We start from the raw sequence: 19,049 nt of genomic DNA, 5'->3' as shown, positions 1-19,049 counted from the left end.
AATATTTTTATTTTCAAGTGCCAATTAGATTCTTAATGCTAATTCCAACTTTTCACCTTTAACATTGCCTTTCGTTTATGTTTAGGGTGGGAGGCCCCAACTCGAGTACGAGTTACTCTCATATTTGAGAGTATGAGGCGAGTTTATGTTACATAGACATAAATGATAGGAACTTGTGTGACACGGTCTCACATGTCGATTTTTGTGAGATAGATCTCTTATTTAGAACATTCATGAAAAATTATTACTTTTTATGTTATGAATATTAATTTTTATTGTGAATATCGATAAAGTTGATCTGTATCACATATAAAGAAACATGCTCAAAATAAATCTATTTCTATTTGTTTTTATTTTGTATAAAATTACCACAAATTATTTTGGTTGGTTTTTCAAATATGTCCTCTATATGTCATTTTAGAATTATTATCTAAGATGGGTAATATTAATTTTTATCCTCAAGTCTAAAAAGATAGTGTGAAAATTATTTGGCTAGCCATAACTTTAAGCGTGTGTGCATTTGTGCACTGTGGTGTGAATATAATAAAGTTTATATTATATTTAGTATGCAGTTTTAAAAAAATTCAGTGTCATTTATGAAGAGGTTCAAAAATAGAAATGGGGGATGGCTGGATGAAATCTGACTTTCTACGAAAGAGGAAAAATTAAATAATGAAATCGAGTACTCAGCATGTGAAAATATTAATAATAATAATTATTATTATTTTAATAATGAATATAAATAACATTGGATGAATAGAAAAGTTTGTCCTATTTGCATGGTTGTGTCATTTGGACTGGTAATAACTAATATTAAATAATAATGAGGATTAATTGATTAATTAATATAAACAGGCCGATGTCCTACTCCAGTGAAGATTGGGTAGAAATAGATCCTGTCCCAGTTTGGAACTTGTATGTTGTCCTTTTTTCCGATTAAATTATTTAAAAATATAACTGAATATATATTTACTTAAACATTTCTTAATGTAAAATTAAAAAGGGAAATAAATTTAGTCATGTAATTAATAGCATGCATTAAAAATGGTTATAATATTTTCTTAAAATGGCTAGAACAAGAAAAAACAAAGGCTTGTAGAAGAGATATTTTGGAAAAAGCAAAACTTGTGTGAGACGGTCTCACAGGTCGTATTTGTGAGACGGATCTCTTATTGGGTCACCCATGAAAAAGTATTATTTTTATGCTAAAGTATTACTTTTTATTGTGAATATGGGTAGGATTGACCCGTCTCACGGATTATGACCCGTGAGACGGTCTCACATGAGATCACTCTTTGGAAATAGATAATATGAAATGAAGCGTTTCAGAAGATGATCTCATGACTAAAAACATTCTCCACACATCCAAAAAGAAAAGGAAGCAACCTTATCGATTCTTCGATCCCCTCAACTTTGAATAAAAGTTAGAATTATAAAATTACATCAATCCAAATCATAATTACATAATATTTCTTAATAATATAACCAACAAAAAATGATTTTTTTGACAGTGTTAATCAATACTTTCGACATATAAAAATGATTTTTTTGGCAGGTGTTAATCAATACTTTCGACATATAAAAATTAATGTTTTGAATGAGTCAGATCAGATTGATAATCTGTCGTCTCACAAAATTGGCCCGTCAACGGTCTCATATATGATTTTTTTTGGTAAAAAAAACTTATAAGAACCTGTACCTTTTTTATATGATGATTTACACATTAAAATTTTGTCAACGAGTAAGGTACGGTTAGCAGTTATCTAAAATTAATTAACCAAAAATAATATCAAATATGTGATAATTAATTAATCCCACCAGTCAACCTTCATTACAAATCCAATAAATTACAAATTCAATAAATTATGTGAACGTAGAACTTATATATACACATATCGTACGTATAACATATATATACATACATGTTACAACTATGAATTTTGATCATATACGAAAATTGTATTGAGAATATAAACAAAAATTGCATTTTTGGGATTTTTTTTTTTTTTTTTTTTATCACTGCTAGGCAAGAAACCAAACGATATTACTTACAGAAATGTCGAAACTTTTCATTAGTATCTTACTCGTACGATGTATAATAGTTGTTATTTTATATAATTAATTATTAAGTTTAGTAAGTACTATCATTTGAACTACTTAAAATACAAATAAACAAAATTGATTATATATCATATAATTAAAAGAAATCAGAATTACGATCTTTGAAAATTTTCTAAAATACAATAGTGTTTTGTTAATGAATTTCTTTGGCGACTAACACTATCGTGTATATAAAAAATTACTCTCGAGATTCGTTACTTTGGATACAACAACAAGAAGTCGATCATGATAAAAAAAATTTCAAAAGAAATGAAACACTTCGACTAAATATAACATCAGAGTTTCACATGACAATAAACTATATTTTGTAGAGCCGAAAAGGGTGAATATGAAACTCCTAACCTATGACGAATGGATGACCCAGCGGAGGGAATTAATAATGGCAGCCACCTTACCCAAATAACTCAACTTTTAACAAAAATTTGTGTGAGATGATCTTACGAGTCGTATTTTGTGAGACATATATCTTATTTGGGTCATCCATGAAAAAATATTACTTTTTATGCTAAAAGTATTATTTTTTATTGTGAATATCGATATGGTTAACCCGTCTCACAGATAAAGCTTCGTAAGACTGTCTCACAAGAGACCTATTCCTCAACTTTTATATATAATTTTTTTTAATAAAATAAATAAATTCTTCTATTTCTCTTTTTTTAGTTTTAAATATGGATTTTATATCATAACTTGAATTAGATATATATGTAGGACTAGGTGTATACGTAAAGATTTCTTGCACATTACTCGTTTGGTGGAGTTTTTAACTTCTAAGGGCAGCAAGTTTAACTTCGAGGATTCCTGTTATATATAAACAAAAAAAACTGATGTGAGACGGTTTCACGATCTATTTTCGTCTCGTGAAATATTTTTTTAGCATAAAGTGAGAAGAGATACGAATACACACACCCAAAAAAAAAAAAAATGGAAGTCCGGAGATACGAAACGTCAACGTAACGGTGGCGTTGAAGTTGAGCTATTAATTCATTTCGGGAGACGTGTTATAAATTCTTAATCTCAATTAGTCATTTAATGTTTAATTAATTACTTCCTCGAAAGCCGATTAAAATATTTCTAAATCTCCTTCCCAAAGATGAATTAACCAACCTAAGAATATTGATTTGTTTATAAAATGTAGTTTACATATTAACTAAATATTGCGGAAAAAAGAAAAGAACATAAGATAAGCTTATTTCGAAAAATCATAATTAAATTAAAACTAAAGTTGATTAATAAATTGACGTGAATTTATGTATTGAGAAGTGAGTTATTAAATTCTTTAAAAGAGAATTAAAATTCATTGATATTAAAAGTATTTTTATTGTTTAATATTTTAAAAATAGAAATTCAAATTTATCTTCATATTTGTTTATACTACAACTGAACTTAAAGATTTCAGATTTTTAGAATATTGAAGTATTTAGAAATCTATCGTGATTGATATAAATATATTATAAATATATAAAAGATGAATTTTTATTTTCTTTTATTGAGGTAATTCAACGATGAAAATTTATTCGAAATTCATAGATTTTAAATGAGTTGATCCAAATACAAGGTTTGTGGATCCCAATTCAAAATAATTGTATTTGAGTAGGTATCTTGTGAGACGTTCGCACGTCAACTCTACCGAAATTTACAACAAAAAGTAATAATTTTAGTATAAAAAATAATAATTTTTCATTGATGACTCAAATAAGAGGTCTATTTACAAAATACGATCTGTGAGACTGTCTCACGCGAATTTTTACCTAGTATTTTTAGAGAGTGGTAATTTTAGTTCACTACTTTAAATATGGTCCGATAGATGAAAGGTGCGCTAGTGGGCTTTACAAATTAAGTTGTAATTTTAGTGGGCTTCAACGAGACTAATTAGGCCCATTCTACTACTACTTAAGTCAATTGTTCTTGTTTCTCTATTGGCATTCGCGCGATCACTGGGCACTTGGAGAAGAGGGGTGATACCTTGAAGCCATGGCGGACGAGGACTATGAGATGGACGGAGGGTTAGTAAATATTCGTAATCCAGTCAATTTTTAATCTAATTTCGTTTAATATTTTCCTATAAACTTCGATAGCGCCATACCACCACTGTTTTTTGGAATTAGGGTTTTTAGGGCTTTTGAATTTTGTGCTGACTAATGACGGTTTGTTGGTTTTTCTCAGCTACGAGGATGAGCCAATGGAACCCGAGATTGATGTGAGCATCTCGTTTGATTCTTTGTTACGTTTTTATTTTCGGTTATGGGTTTCATCTCATTGTCATGGTGAGAAAATTGATAGGAAGGGGCGGAAGTTGAAGAAGATAATAACAACGAGGACACTCCTGACCCGATCGAAGGCGATGGAGATGAGAAACAGGAGCAGGTACCCATCGCACGCCCTCGGAAAACATCGAAGTATATGACCAAGTACGAAAGAGCTAGGATTCTGGGCACACGGGCTCTGCAGATAAGGTTCGTTTTTCAAGTGTTTTTTGGGACCTTGGACTGGAATTTCGTGCTTAAATTTTATTATTTGACTTATTTTTGGGCTTTGATAAACTCTTTCTGGCTTCACAGCATGAATGCTCCCGTTATGGTTGAATTAGAAGGTGAAACCGACCCGCTCGAGGTAAAATTCTCAATGTTTTGGTAGTGCTTTTTTGGGCAAGAATTTTTTCTTTCCTATTTATCGTCTTTATATATTGTTTGTGTTAGAAATAGTATGCAAACGTGTATTTCTAATCTCGAGCTACAGTTCCGTAATCCATTCGCAGAAGGCATTAGGTTCAATGTGGCATCTCGCATATTTACTGTTATCTCTGAATTTTTGGTGTGTTTCTTATTAAAACCTTTTAGTACAGAAACCTCAAAAGGATTTTGTTTGGAAACATATATTTGTTTGATTTTTTTAAAAAAATTTGGGAATAAATGTTTCTTTGAATTTCAATTTTTTTGCTTTTGCTGGCTAGTATGTTGGAACTTGTTTGCTTTACAAGGTCAACGAAATGCTAGTGCTATTTAATGATGAAGGATTGTGTGTGTTAGCTCGTGGTTGGGCTTGCTGTTTCCAAATCATGTGATGAACTTTTATAATGTTAAGATTATGTTTCATTTTTTATTTTGTAGTTTCAATATTTTGTTTATTGCATTAAATTACTCGCTTCATGATAATGTAGTTTTGCTTTCCTCTACTTTGTATTAGATGGATGATTATATTATTTGGGGTGGCACCTTGACCGTTTTAGTATCCGATTTTTATGCTTAAAGTTGGTTCCAAACTTCAATATTTACATTACACCTATGTAGGTATTTAATAGGGCTTTAATTTTTTCTCCTTTCACCTCAATCAATGTTTTTGGTTTGCATGAGAAACCCCAGAACCTCAATTTTCACATGAATAGTTTTATTTTAGCAAATATTATTGTAGAGGATGGTTAGAAAAAGTAGTTCTTGTATGATTGGCCATCACTTTGGCGTGTATAAATCTGACAAAAAATGCCAGACTCGTAACTCTTTTGTTTGATAATTATGTAGCATGTAAATATGGGCAGCTTTTGTCAATTACTCAACATAGGATTTTGTATTACAAGTGACTTTGAAATTACAATGAGATTTTGTGTAATGTTTTCTTACTAGTTACAACATCCATCTTTTTCACCTTATCTTAGATTACTCGACATAGGATTTTGTATTACTAGTGACTTTGAAATTACAATGTGATTTTGTGTAATGTTTTCTTACTAGTTACAACATCCATCTTTTTCACCTTATCTTAGATTGCAATGAAGGAGCTACGACAGCGAAAAATACCATTCACTATTCGTCGTTACCTCCCTGATGGAAGGTAAGATTCAATGGATTCATCATTACATTCCCTGTTATCTTTGTCTTAGTTTTTTTCTGTATTTTCGTTTATGTAATCCAGCTATGAGGATTGGGGAGTGAATGAATTGATTGTGGAAGACTCGTGGAAAAGGCAAGTTGGGGGAGAGTGAAACACCAATTCTTCTCGAAAAAGTGCTTTAGGAGTATGCATATGTGTTGTCTTAAGGCGTTTCAAATGGACCTCTCTAGAACAATGTAAAATACTCGTCTTCTTTTGTGGAGACTAAACTAGTGGTATTCCATGCAGCTCTTGTTTCACGTTCTATGAGTCCCTTGAAGATTTTATTTTACTTAATCAGTCCTTAGCATCTTAGACAACATGATGGCAGAGAAAAAACTTGCCACTTGTGGAGAAATATCGTAGGAAATCCTTTCAAAGTACAGATCGTCTGACTTGAAATGCAGCAGTTTGCTGGGAGCTATAGTTCGAAATTATGAATTTTGAAATACAAAGATAAGCGTAGCTAATCGATTAATCTAGATTTACCCTTGTTTATATCAATGGCACACACTTTTTGAACAGTTGACATGACACAATGGCTTACTGCATATACATTTGCAAAGATATGGATGAATTTCAGTTTCTTCCATTTGTTAAAACCATTCTAAACACAATATCTTAACCAAATATCAATATTCTTTCCTTTTCCCCCCATGATCATTTAACATATAACCTTTAGTATTCATTGTGACCCACCCATATTAAAAGGAGCCTCCAAAGTTTAATCTAGGTGGGACGCCTGATATTAGTTGTGGAGTTAATTAAAGCATGGGCTGTATTAGATTGAATGAAGTCTTTAAACATATTAGCAGACTTGCTTGTTAACTGGTATCCAGCTTTGGTGTGGGCCAATCAGCATTTGCTTTTATCAGTCAAAAATAATGGTTGAAAGAGAAGTGTCATGTGGTCTGAACCTTGGAATTTCTGGTTCCATGTCTCTGTTCTGTACTTCTGTAGGAACCCGACTACAAATTTTTTATGTCGACGTGAATTAAACTTTATATTTTATTTGGAAATTTTTCATAAATCTTTGTTCGGGATATTCTCATTTCTCCCCTGATAGGAGCAACCCATGGGAGAACGAATGTTTTGTTTGGACAAAAATAACACGAGGTGGACACTAATTTTTTTTTTGGAGACTGTTTCGAATCATTAGGTCCGTGTACGGATTGATGTTCTAATGTCGGTAGGTTATGATTAATGAAAGAGTGTCGGTTTACTCAAATTTATTATAATAATACCAAATTTTGTCCTAATCACGTGTTTGGACGAATTATACGAATGAACGAAATCTACTCACTTTTTCCCTTATAGCCTTTCTCAGTAGATGATTACTCTAATTGATTTACCCAATGATGCTAAATGCTTTTTGTCTTATCTAGTTGCTGCTTTATTTATTATGATATTATTATTATTATGATAATTTTGATTTTATTCTTAAATGGAATAATAACATGTTCGACTTTTAGTCAAGTATGGATTGTTTTGGAATTAAGACCACGTTTGTCTCATTTAAGATGATTCTTTCAATTAAACTTTTGCATACAATTTATTGATTAAATAATAGTTGTCTGGATTGTAAAAATACTCCATGGGTTAAAAAAATAAAAGAAGAAAAGACCTTTTGGCTGCTGAAGCAAAAGACAACCAATTGATTGTCGTACACACTTAATCATGTCTTTGTTTCGAATCATATTTAGGTAAACAGTTCTTTCTTTGAGTTGGATGAAGAAAGCAACAAATGTAAGGGAAAACATCGATATTTAATGTTTTTTAATTATTTTAATTCAATTTCGTGGAGACGTTGTGTTATTATTTATTTATATCCTGATTAATTCCGTCCCCAGACAATAATAAGAAAGCAAAAACTTGTGTGAGACGGTTTTACGAGTCGTATTTTGTGAGACATATATCTTATTTGGGTCATCTATGAAAAACATTATTTTTTATTGTGAATGTCGGTAGGGTTGACGTGTTTCACAGATAAAGATTCGTGAGATATTCTAACAAGAAAAAATAGTCAATGTTTCAACAAACTGGATTTATTTATTTATTTATTTTTTGCGATCGTGCACAAGTTCCTCATTATGAAAATAAGATTCCATCGAACTTGCAAAAACCTACTATTTGACCCATAAAATTATTACATATAAAAATTCAACTTGTTTATTTATTTATTTATTTATTTTACCTCATCTATATCCTGAGATGTGCTTACCTAAAAAAATATTAAAAATAAGGATAAATTTGGTAATCAAAAGCCAATCATCAAATTTCTGCTATCTTTTAAAGTACCAAGTTATCATCACTCTCCAAGCTTAGGTCCGTCTCCTCTAGCTAACCAAAAACAAAGGCCTACCCCCAAATTGAACATCGCTTAATTTTCATTTTAATACTAATTAATTACAGTTTTTGGAAAGACACGTCATTCTTCTAATATCTCTCCCCATCATTCTCGATGTTTTAAGTCCAAATAATTTAAAAAACAGGTTAAGTCGATGCTACCTAAAAGAAAACTGCCTCCACATGATTTGGATAGACAAGATTCACACACACATATATGATTTTTAAAAAATTAGTGGACCACGTTGTGACTAAATTTGAGTCCTTGATTATATCATGTGGGTAGTACCCCTCCATGTAGGATGAAATCAACCTAAAAAACTTAACATTCAATCTTCTTAATTATGCAATTAATAGCTTGACGGTAATACCTTACCTAAATTAATAATGGATAAATATATGATCAAATTCATTCATCTAAAACTAAGATTAATTATTAAATCATAATGGGCATAGGTGATATCTTTTGAAAAATTTCTGATTATATTAAAGTTTCTTGTAATAATGGCATATATTTTTCTAAATGGAGATAATCCAAGCAAGATTAAAATAAAAATGGTGGGGCACTGGGGCGTACAATAATAAAATAATGATTAATTTTAGTTTTTTTTAATCACAATGACAGTATAAATAACACGGAAAATGGTGGGGCGTACAATAATAAAATAATGATTAATTTTAGTTTTTTTTAATCACAATGACAGTATAAATAACCATGAACAAATTCTGTGTTACATACTCAAAAGAACAGAGATCTTGTAAGACAGTCTTAGACATCTTTATCTGTGAGACGGGTCAATCTTACCAATATTCACAATAAAAATTAATATTCTTAGCATAAAAAATAATATTTTTTCATGAACGACTCAAATAAGATATCCGCCTCACAAAATACGACACATGTGATCGTCTCAAACAAATTTTTGCCTACTCAAAATTAGGGTGACAAACGATCTCGATTTTTTTACTATAAATTCATCGTACTCTATCGTTCAAACTATCGCTTCGAAGGGATTTATTTTAGTTTCTTTAATTACATAGCAAAAACAAAAAAATGGGTTGTACTGTCTTTTCGGATCACGTCCATCACAAGTTACCGCGTCATCTACGCTCTAGATCCGACACGTGTCCTCGTGATGATCCAACGATCAGGACGTGTCGGTTGGGTTGAGACAGTGGTTGAATTTGAATCAATATTTACCTGTACGGTTTGACCGATACGTGTGGGTTCCGAGAACCAAATTCAAATTCAACCTTTATTTCTATCCTTTTTTTTATATTTTTTTAAGTTTTCTATTTATTGCTCCATATTTATCTATCAATTTATTCGATCTGATTTCTTTTAAAAATAATGGTATTTAAATTGCATATGTCCATTATCTCTGATTTTTTGCTAAGGGTAAGGCCCTTTCTCTATCGGGTACCCCATTTGGTACACAGAGATTGAGATCAGCTGATTTTAGTAGACTTGTTGACTCTATTATTGTCGGGCTGAACTTCTGGTCTCGTAGTCGGATCTTGTGATATGCAGATAAAGTAATTCTCAACGTTAATTTGTGTAAGACTGTTTCACTGATAATTTAATTTTTTGATTATTTTGAAATATTAAGTACGCGTTGCCTACTTGATGTTAATTCATATGAGATGCCATGATTACAATATATGGTGATTATTAATGTTATAACCTATTTTAATTCTCTTAAAACAACCTCATATATTACAAGGGTACACTGTTTTTAATATTCATATGAAAAACATAGACGATGAACTTCTAATGTAACATAAAAACATTTAAAGTTCTGTAATTTTAAATTTTTTGTAAAACCAATCAGAAATGGATCGAATATGCCTGATTTTTTTAAAAAACAAAGTTTAAAAAATAATCGATTTTATATAAAGGGTTTTATTTTATTTTTTTAAATTTCTATTAAATAATATTTCATAACTAAAGTTTTTGTAAAGTTCATGTCTCCTAAGAAATCGATGCTTTTAATTAAATAACACACAATTTGACCACCTTCATCTTATTATGTCAGAAAAATTAGAGGAGTCTGTCTCTAACAGTGAAAAACTGTCGGTGGCATGACAATAGCATGTGACCGGTTGATAAAGATTGGTCACCGGCTTCTCTAGGTCATCTTGCAATAGACATTTGTTTCAAGCAATGTTCTAAAAAAACGTGGAGCGCACTGAAACACGGATGTCGAGCTCTAAGTTTTTTAAGCTTAAGCAAGATTAGTATATGCTTAAAGTGTGAAAAAGTATTTTTTTATTTTTATTATAATTGTAATTATCACAAACTAATAAATAGATAAAATAATACATAAATATGATAACTTTAAGTCTGATGTATTAATTATCATATTTATAAAAACATAAAAATCTCAAAATTACAATTTTTATTTGTTTTAGCAACTAGACCACATTATGAAATACTAAATATTTGTCAAATCATTATCAAACATATTTAAACATATTTAAAATATAAAAATAAACATCGAAATTATAAACATAATTTATTATTTTAAAATAAAAAAACATAACTTCAAAATAAAAAAAATTTAAAACAAATATATGTGATTAATTGTACTTAAGCACACTTAATTAAACACCTTAATTACGTTTAATCAGATCACACTTAAGTTTAACCGTTTTTTTCCGTTTTTCTCAGAAGCATGACGTTTTTGTCGAGCTTCAAGCTTAAGTGAGCTTTTTAGAACTCTGGTTTCAAGTAGGGCTAGCTCGACTCGAGTCCGATCAAAACTCAAATTGAGCTCAAATCGAGTTCGAGTAGTTAGTGATTTTGATCGGATAATTCGCGAGTTTTTTCGAGATCGTAATATATTTATTTAAGAATTAAAAAATTAAAATCAGTTTTTCGAGTTCGAACGAGCTCGAAAATTAATATTCGAATCCGAGCGTTTCAAAATTTATTTGAGTAGAACTCGAATGACTAGGCTCGATTGCTAGTCCCAACTATTTTTTAACTCCCCCAATCAATTTCGCCTTCTTATCCCTATAATTAGCGCCACAATGATTATCCAATTGCCAATACGCCCTTACCCAGAAGTCTTATAACCCTCAAAATTATGTTTTTCAACACCCGAATTCCACGCATAAATCTTGCAGAGTAGGGTTTCTTTGAAGACGGTCTCACGAATATTTAACTGTGAGACAGTTCAACCCTACTGATATTCATAATAAAAAATAATATTTTTAGTATAAAAACATAATATTTCTGATCTATATTCAAGGAACGGATTGACACGGTCTATAATTTATAAAAAAATGATATTTTTGACATATTTCATTAACTAGATTGAGTTGAAAACCCGTCTCACAAAATTGACGGATAAGTTGATATCATGATATTTTTTGTGTTAAATTAAATATTATATGATGTTAGCTAGGTAATGCATAAATAATGTATGGTAATATAATTAAGGAATATGAATTATGCCTATATATTTTGTTTGTAGCAATATTATTGGTTTCATAGTTGCCTCTCTCCCCACTCTCCGCAATTCACAGCCAATTAGAGAGGGAGCGCACCTCAAAAATTCTCGTTGAAGTTTTCTGTACAGAACATTGAATTTCTCGTTTCAATCTGGCGGGTTTGCCGTAGTTTAAAGATTCGCAGACTCGATATTCTTGCCAGATTTCTCGCTCCACCGATTCGTCCTAAGTTTTCTTGTAAGAGATCTGAAGATTATTCTTATCGACTAAAATTTAGTTAATTAACATTCCTTCCCTTCCTCCGACAGCCCCATTACCGGAGACTCATTTCGCCGTTCAAGATTCACGGGTTTGACTTTAATTCTTTTGGCTTTTCGTTGGATACATTTACTGCTGCAGTGGTTAGAATTATAGGTAAAAGATTTTCGTGTACAGACGCGTGGCTATATTGTTGACTCGTGTAATTTTCATGAAAATTAAACTGTTGGCTGTGTGTTTCCTGGGAGTTTTCGGATTTTGTCTCATTTCCTTGGAAGGGATATGTACAAATTAGCTCTAGATCAGATCGTAGTTAATGCTTTGATCTGCTAAAAGGTGAGGTTCTCTTTATATTTCAACCGTGAGCTAGAGAAAATATAACTTGGCAAATCCAAAATGATGAGGATGAGGACTAAGAGTAATGTGTTGCCGCAAATGAATGGTAGTTTGGCTGACGGCGGTGGTGTTGGTTTTGGCCGAGGAGGAGGCCGTGGTGAAGTCGGTGAGAAACCATGGGAGCTTAGGCCCGGCGGAATGCTGGTTCAGAAGCGGACGGAAGCAGATCAAAACCACGTCCCCCCGCCTCCAATTCGCGTGCGCGTCAAATATGGGTCGGTATACCATGAAATTCATATCAACTCTCAGGCCACCTTTGGTAATTGTCAACTATTTATTCAACAATCTTTTTTCTTTTCTTTTTTTATACTCTCGTCTCTATGGTACATTGGTATGTATAGTTTGCCATTAATGGATTGTATCGACGGGTGTGTAGGAGAATTGAAGAAGCTGCTGGCCGGGCCAACTGGCTTGCACCACCAGGATCAAAAGCTGTTTTACAAGGATAAAGAAAGGGATTCAAATTCATTTCTTGACAGTGCCGGAGTGAAGGACAAATCCAAAATCGTTCTCGTTGAGGATGCGATTAGCCAAGAAAAACGATACCTAGAGATGAGAAAGACTGCTAAAATGGAAAAGGCCGCGAAATTGATATCAGAAATCAGCATGGAGGTTGACAGGCTTGCCGGCAAGGTTGTTCTTTCACTCTCTAATCTCTCCATGATCTGATCTATTGGTTTAACTAATCATGTGCCTTAATGAAGGTTTTCATCGTGTCATTAAGTAGGTGTCGGCGCTTGAAACTGTAGTTTCTAGAGGTGGGAAAGTGGTTGAAAAAGATGTGGTAGACCTGATCGAGTTGTTGATGAATCAGTTGCTTAAATTGGATGGCATTGTTGCTGATGGAGATGTCAAATTACAGAGTAAAATACAGGTATAACATAATTTGATTTAAAACAGAAAATGCTTTTCTTGAATCTGTGATGGTAAAATCATTTAACGGGCAAGAGCTTGATTTGAAGGTGAAGAGAGTGCAAAAGAATGTCGAGATTCTTGATGCGTTGAAGATGAAAAACTCAGCAACTGCTAGCAATGGAAACCACGTTGCAACACCCACTCAACAAAACCAGCCGCAGCAGCAGAAGCATGCGAATGGGCTCACATCTTCACCATTTCAACCGCATATGAATTCAAAAGGGAATGTAGCAGCATCCCCTGTTCAACCACAACAACCAAGACATTCTTTCGGTAGTTCTTCGACCGATTCTCCCAGACATATCCAGGATCAACCTTCTCGACAGTCGAGTTCTACAGCAGCTGTCGTGATCACCACACAGTGGGAAACTTTTGACTCTACCCCAGCACCGATTCGTGGTGCCAATCCTTCGATATCTACATTAGGGACGAACACATTTCATCTAGTACAACCTAGTTTTACATGGGACTTGATGTAGCTAGGTTTGAAGGACAACAAAGTACATGTGTGGATTGTGTGCATTTTGGGTTTGTTTTCAAGTTTGTTTTGTGTCCATTCTCCAAATATTTTTGTTCTGTATTAAGAGTTTTGTTAGCATCCCTTTTTTTTATGTCATTCACTTGAAGAAATAAATGGGGGCTACTACCCAAATTGTGTTACGTTATATGATCTCTGCCACTATTGTATTATTGTTCCCACATTTAATACCTATTAAAAAAATCATCAATGCATACAAGAATTAATTTTGAATTTCGCATCCCACTGTCACTCTTTTGGCTTCATTATGGTGGTTGGGGGTGGGTCTAATCTTTTGTTAAAAAAATTTATATATCGAGGGAGAGTCGACTCTCTCTCCTTAGGCCTGGCTCGATCTACTTCTACGGTCAAAAGCATTACTAGATTATGATCAAGGATCTAAAGCTCTATTTCAAAATAATATATTCACAAGTCAATCCCACTTTTGTATTCTTGTAAATTTTTAATTAAAGCAATTATTGAGGAAGAATGATTAATCTTTATGCTTTGCTTCCTGCTGAGGGTGCATAAAGACAAGGATAACATGAAGTAAGCTGGATCAAAACGAGGAATGGAATAACTAACCCAACCAAATGATGAAAAGAAAGGTGTAGTTGAAGTGGGGGTGGTGGTCTCTTGGATCTCCTTTTTCCAATCTTATCAATTTAGACTGCATTTGAGCCAAACACTCTATAGATTTGAGTAAATTAAATAATAAAAATTGGATATTAGTAAGACTAGGGTTGTAACCAATTTGTGAGCGCCTTGATCAAAACTCGAGTAGTTTCACTAGTCCCAGGTTTTTTGAGTCTTATATCTTCTACAGCGCTTGAACTTGGGTAACTCAAAAGACAAAAACTTGTATGAGACGGTCTCACGGATCGTATTTTGTGAGACATATATTTTATTTGGGTCATCCATGAAAATTATTATTTTTTATGCTAAGAGTATTACTTTTTATTGCGAATATCGGTAGAGTTGACTCGTCTCACAGATAAAGATTCATGAGACCGTCTCACAAGAGACCTACTCAACTCAAAAAACCCTAACGATTGAGCTGCAGCTCATAGACCATAGTCCATTACAACACCTCCAAGTGGGACAAATATTTATCTTTAGTCTGATCAAAACATAGTATTTAACTATTTGAAAGTGGTCCAATAAAAGAGTGACCTTAATCAACTATCACACACACACACATTTTGTGGTGTTTGTTCTTCCAAGTCAGAAATCAAATCTCGACCAAACAGAATGGAAATTGAAATTTCCTTGTTGTCCAGAGAGGGTCGAGTGAGACACGACACGACTCTCATTTGATATCTAAGTGGTTTGTAATAGGGATGTCAAAACCCAGACCCGCAATGGAACCGCCCCATTTGGACGGGTTTGGACATACTAAATGGGTCATGGGGTGGGTCTCGGGTCCAGTTTTTCAGACCCGTATGGGTATGGGGCGGGTCATGGGTCCTATAATACCCGCCCCATACTCGCCTCATATATGTGGATATAAATATTCTAAGATATAGTTTTATTAATTTTTATTTTTTTAGTATCCCACCTCAAGGTCAACCATAGACATGTCTGATTCTGTTTTGGGTTGGGCTTTAGTTTATTATCCAAATAAGTAGACCAATTATAAATAAAGCGCTACTGTCCCCGCACCACCATAACTATACGCTAATGTTAGTGGTTCAAGCCTCAAGGTATCTCTCAAGAAGATTAATGTTTTCATTTTAAAAAAATTCGGGTCTCATGGGTCTAACCCGCCCCGTTTCGTATTCGGGGTGGGACGGGTCCAAAGAATATTTAACCGGGGTGGGGTGGGTAATGGGTCAAAATTTTCTTCATAGGGCGGATCTTGGGTTTAGTCATACCCGCCCCATACCCACCCCATTGACACCCCTAGTTTGTAAACATAGTTTTGCAGTTAATTATTTAGTATTACACTTTCATGGGCTTTTTTGAGCCCTAGACTTGGACTCACGTTTTAATTTCTTAAAAAGGTGGATTGGGCTTCTAATAATATTTTAAGTAAACGAGAAAGATTTCGACAAATGGAGTGGCTTTAAGTTTATTGGGCCTTAGTTGGACCTGATAATCTTTATTTAGTAGAAGATTTGATATATATATATATACACACACACACACACATATATATATATATATACATATAAATATATATATGGCAAAAACTTGTGTGAGACGGTCTCACGGGTCGTATATGTGAGACGGATCTCTTATTTGGGTCACCAATGAAAAAGAATTACTTTTTATGCTAAGAGTATTACTTTTTATTGTGAATATGGGTAGGGTTGACCCGTCTCACAGATTATGATCCGTGAGACAATCTCACATGAGACTCACTCAATATATATATATATATATATATATATATATATATATATATAGACACACACACATGATGGATGTGAGGCATGATTCACATCATGTAAAAAAGAGTGAAAAATTTTCACGAGTAAAAACGAAAGAGTAGCCTCGTGAAATGAACCAGTTCACCTTATTTAAGCATGCCATTATCCAAAATTGTCTGAGTTGACCCATCTAAGTATTAGCACGATTTGATTTAATAATCCGACATAAGATAACCTAATTAGCATAGTTTTGAACGCTTGCGGAGTCAACAAAATGGTGTCTCACGTATCCCCAACACTTCTCCTCCTTATATGTTAAGTTGATAATTTTTAATATTCTACCAAAATCAAATTTTGTACGTGTGGGGACAAATTAAGTCTAGAGTTAATCTTAGGATTTTTGTTACTGTGCAAAATACACAACAATGCATATTCTACAAATGAATCATAAATTAAAAGGTTTTCGTTCGGGTTGGCTAGCTCTGCTGCATGCATGGACGGCTATTATTTATTCGATCGAGACATGAAATCTTATCCGAGGCATGCATGTTTCATTTTATAATTACATGCACGCACACACATGTATATTTTAAAATGTAATATTTTTTGTCTTTCAATCCTTTGATCGATTAAAAGGTATCTTTGCAGATTTACAGTGATTACTCAAGCCAGGTTGACAGATAAGATTCATGTTTGATTCTTAAAAATTCAGAAACAAAGAAGATTGATAATTAATCTTGTGAAAAGAGTGGCCTTTCATGCTGCCTAGAAGCCACGACAAAAAAAATACGTTGTACTTTTTGAATTCTAACAATCGTCTTACACGTAATTAAATATTTTAATTATATTATTGAGAATTTATTAAGCCGCCTGAATTTTGGTTCTGGTCTCCCTGACCAGAGAGATTATCACGCATGCATGCCATCCTTTTCTTTGATTGACTTCAAATATTTTTGTATTTATTAATAAATTAGTTATAGCGTTAAAATATATATCATTGTGCTGTCAAATTTCGGGATAAATAATTTGAATATGTTGTTGATCTTAGATACCTATATGCCACCTAGATAATTGAGTGTTGAGACCGTTCCGATCGTCACTCGAGCTCGAGACGAGTTTGAGTAGCTCAAGCCTCGATTAATTTCTGAGCTTGATATATATATATATATATATATATATATATATATATATATATATATATATATATATATATATATATATATATATATATATATCAAGTCGAGTTGATCTCGAGTTTGAGTATTTGATATTTTTTTCGAGTTGAGATCGAGTAGTGTGATACTCAAGCTCGACTCAACTCGATTACATTCTTCTCTCTGTACACTTCTAGTAGTCTATGCCTCCGTCGAAAAATTAATGTTTACACAAGAGGGGCTTGAGACCAATAACTTTGGTCAAACAAGTGAAATACGCATGATTCGACGTGTAGGATCACACATATTTAGAGATATTTGTTAAAATAAAGATACCTATATGCCGCCTAGATATTTGAGACCGTTCTGATTGTCACTCGAACTCGTCAGCTCGAGGCTCGAGTAATTTCTGAGCTTGCTCAAGTATATATGTATATATATTTAATAAAAAAATTCATTAAAAAAAATCAAAATCGAGCTTTTGAGCTCGAGTAACTGGATACATTATTGAGTAGATAATGAGCTTGAAAATTACTACTCGAGTCAAATTGATCTCGAGTTTGAGTATTTGAATTCTTTTTCGAGTCGAGATCGAGTAGTGTGATACTCGAGCTCGACTCAACTCAACTCGATTGCACACTACTCTATACATTTCTAGTTGTCTATGCCTCCGTCGAAAATAAGAACCATTTGCAATAACAAACATAACATATAAAAATATAATGTTAATCCTGTGAAACTTTTTAATTGAATATATATATATATATATATATATATATATATATATATATATATATATATATATATATATATATATATATATATATATATATGTAGCGAAATTTAGTCTTCTGGCACGTATCAAAAGGTGGAGTTGCGAAAATTGGAAAACATCCCAATGTGCCACTTAAAGGTTACGGGGTGCCATCGCTCAATTTATTAAATAAAATCAATTTAGGCTAGGCGATTCCGTAAATTATATATTGAGATTCTCCAGACTTGGTTATGACAATTCAAGTATTTAAATTTTTCCCAAAGATAAAATTAATGTTTACACAACAAGGACTTGAGACGAATAACTTTGGTCAAACAAGCACGATTCTACGTGTAGGATCACTCGTATTTAGAGATATCGATCTTTATTTGTTAAAACAAGTATGGTTCAAAGTGTTATAAGATCACATATGTAATTTGGAATTACTGATGTTTTACGTACATGATTTAAATTTAATTGAAATATATACATATGTATATATATATATGGGTGTAGATTAATCAACTTTTTATATGATCCATGACGTCTGGTTCAAGTGATGAAAATTAGGATGCAAGATCAATCAAATACGCATAATAAAATCTTTATTTTACCCAACGGGATGTGCGTGCGCGCGCGCGTGAGGGTTGATGTTTAGGGTTGGGGTGACGTTAATGTCTCTTTATTTATTTTATATAATTTAATATAATATTATAAGATCCATCGACAGCACGTGATTTGCTACATATGCTTCAAGTCTCATACATGATGATATATATGTGCTGTAATATGAAATTAAATTTAAGTATTTTCCCAAGGGAATTTTATTTCACTTATTTTTTAGTGTAACATTTTTTAAGGTAAATTTTTATTTGCAATAATAATTCAGCACTTTA

General features: G+C 32.6%; 2 protein-coding genes across 3 annotated transcripts; both read left to right on the top strand.

The window, feature by feature from the left end:
- The first annotated feature begins 3,998 nt into the window (after positions 1-3,998).
- LOC140805223 (DNA-directed RNA polymerases II, IV and V subunit 6A-like) lies at positions 3,999-6,250 on the top strand. The gene is made up of 6 exons (XM_073161462.1): positions 3,999-4,124; positions 4,285-4,318; positions 4,402-4,574; positions 4,680-4,731; positions 5,879-5,946; positions 6,028-6,250. The coding sequence occupies exons 1-6, from the start codon at positions 4,093-4,095 to the stop codon at positions 6,095-6,097; spliced, it is 429 nt and encodes a 142-aa protein (XP_073017563.1). The 5' UTR covers positions 3,999-4,092; the 3' UTR covers positions 6,098-6,250.
- Positions 6,251-11,813: 5,563 nt separating this feature from the next.
- On the top strand, positions 11,814-14,110 carry LOC140804439 (BAG family molecular chaperone regulator 2-like). 2 transcript variants are annotated; one of them, XM_073160469.1, is made up of 5 exons: positions 11,814-12,024; positions 12,096-12,700; positions 12,818-13,074; positions 13,169-13,315; positions 13,404-14,110. In XM_073160469.1, exons 2-5 carry the CDS (start codon positions 12,442-12,444, stop codon positions 13,833-13,835), a joined length of 1,095 nt encoding a protein of 364 aa, XP_073016570.1. In that variant the 5' UTR covers positions 11,814-12,024; positions 12,096-12,441; the 3' UTR covers positions 13,836-14,110. The 2 variants fall into 2 exon arrangements, with proteins under 2 accessions (XP_073016570.1, XP_073016569.1); XM_073160468.1 differs by having other exon boundaries at positions 11,814-12,700.
- The last annotated feature ends 4,939 nt before the right edge of the window (positions 14,111-19,049 follow it).

The sequence above is a fragment of the Primulina eburnea genome, chromosome 11 (assembly GCF_022965805.1).
Source record: "Primulina eburnea isolate SZY01 chromosome 11, ASM2296580v1, whole genome shotgun sequence".
Lineage (NCBI taxonomy): Eukaryota > Viridiplantae > Streptophyta > Magnoliopsida > Lamiales > Gesneriaceae > Primulina > Primulina eburnea.
Note: the sequence above shows the minus strand (reverse complement) of the source record. Positions and strands in the feature narration are given on the sequence as shown.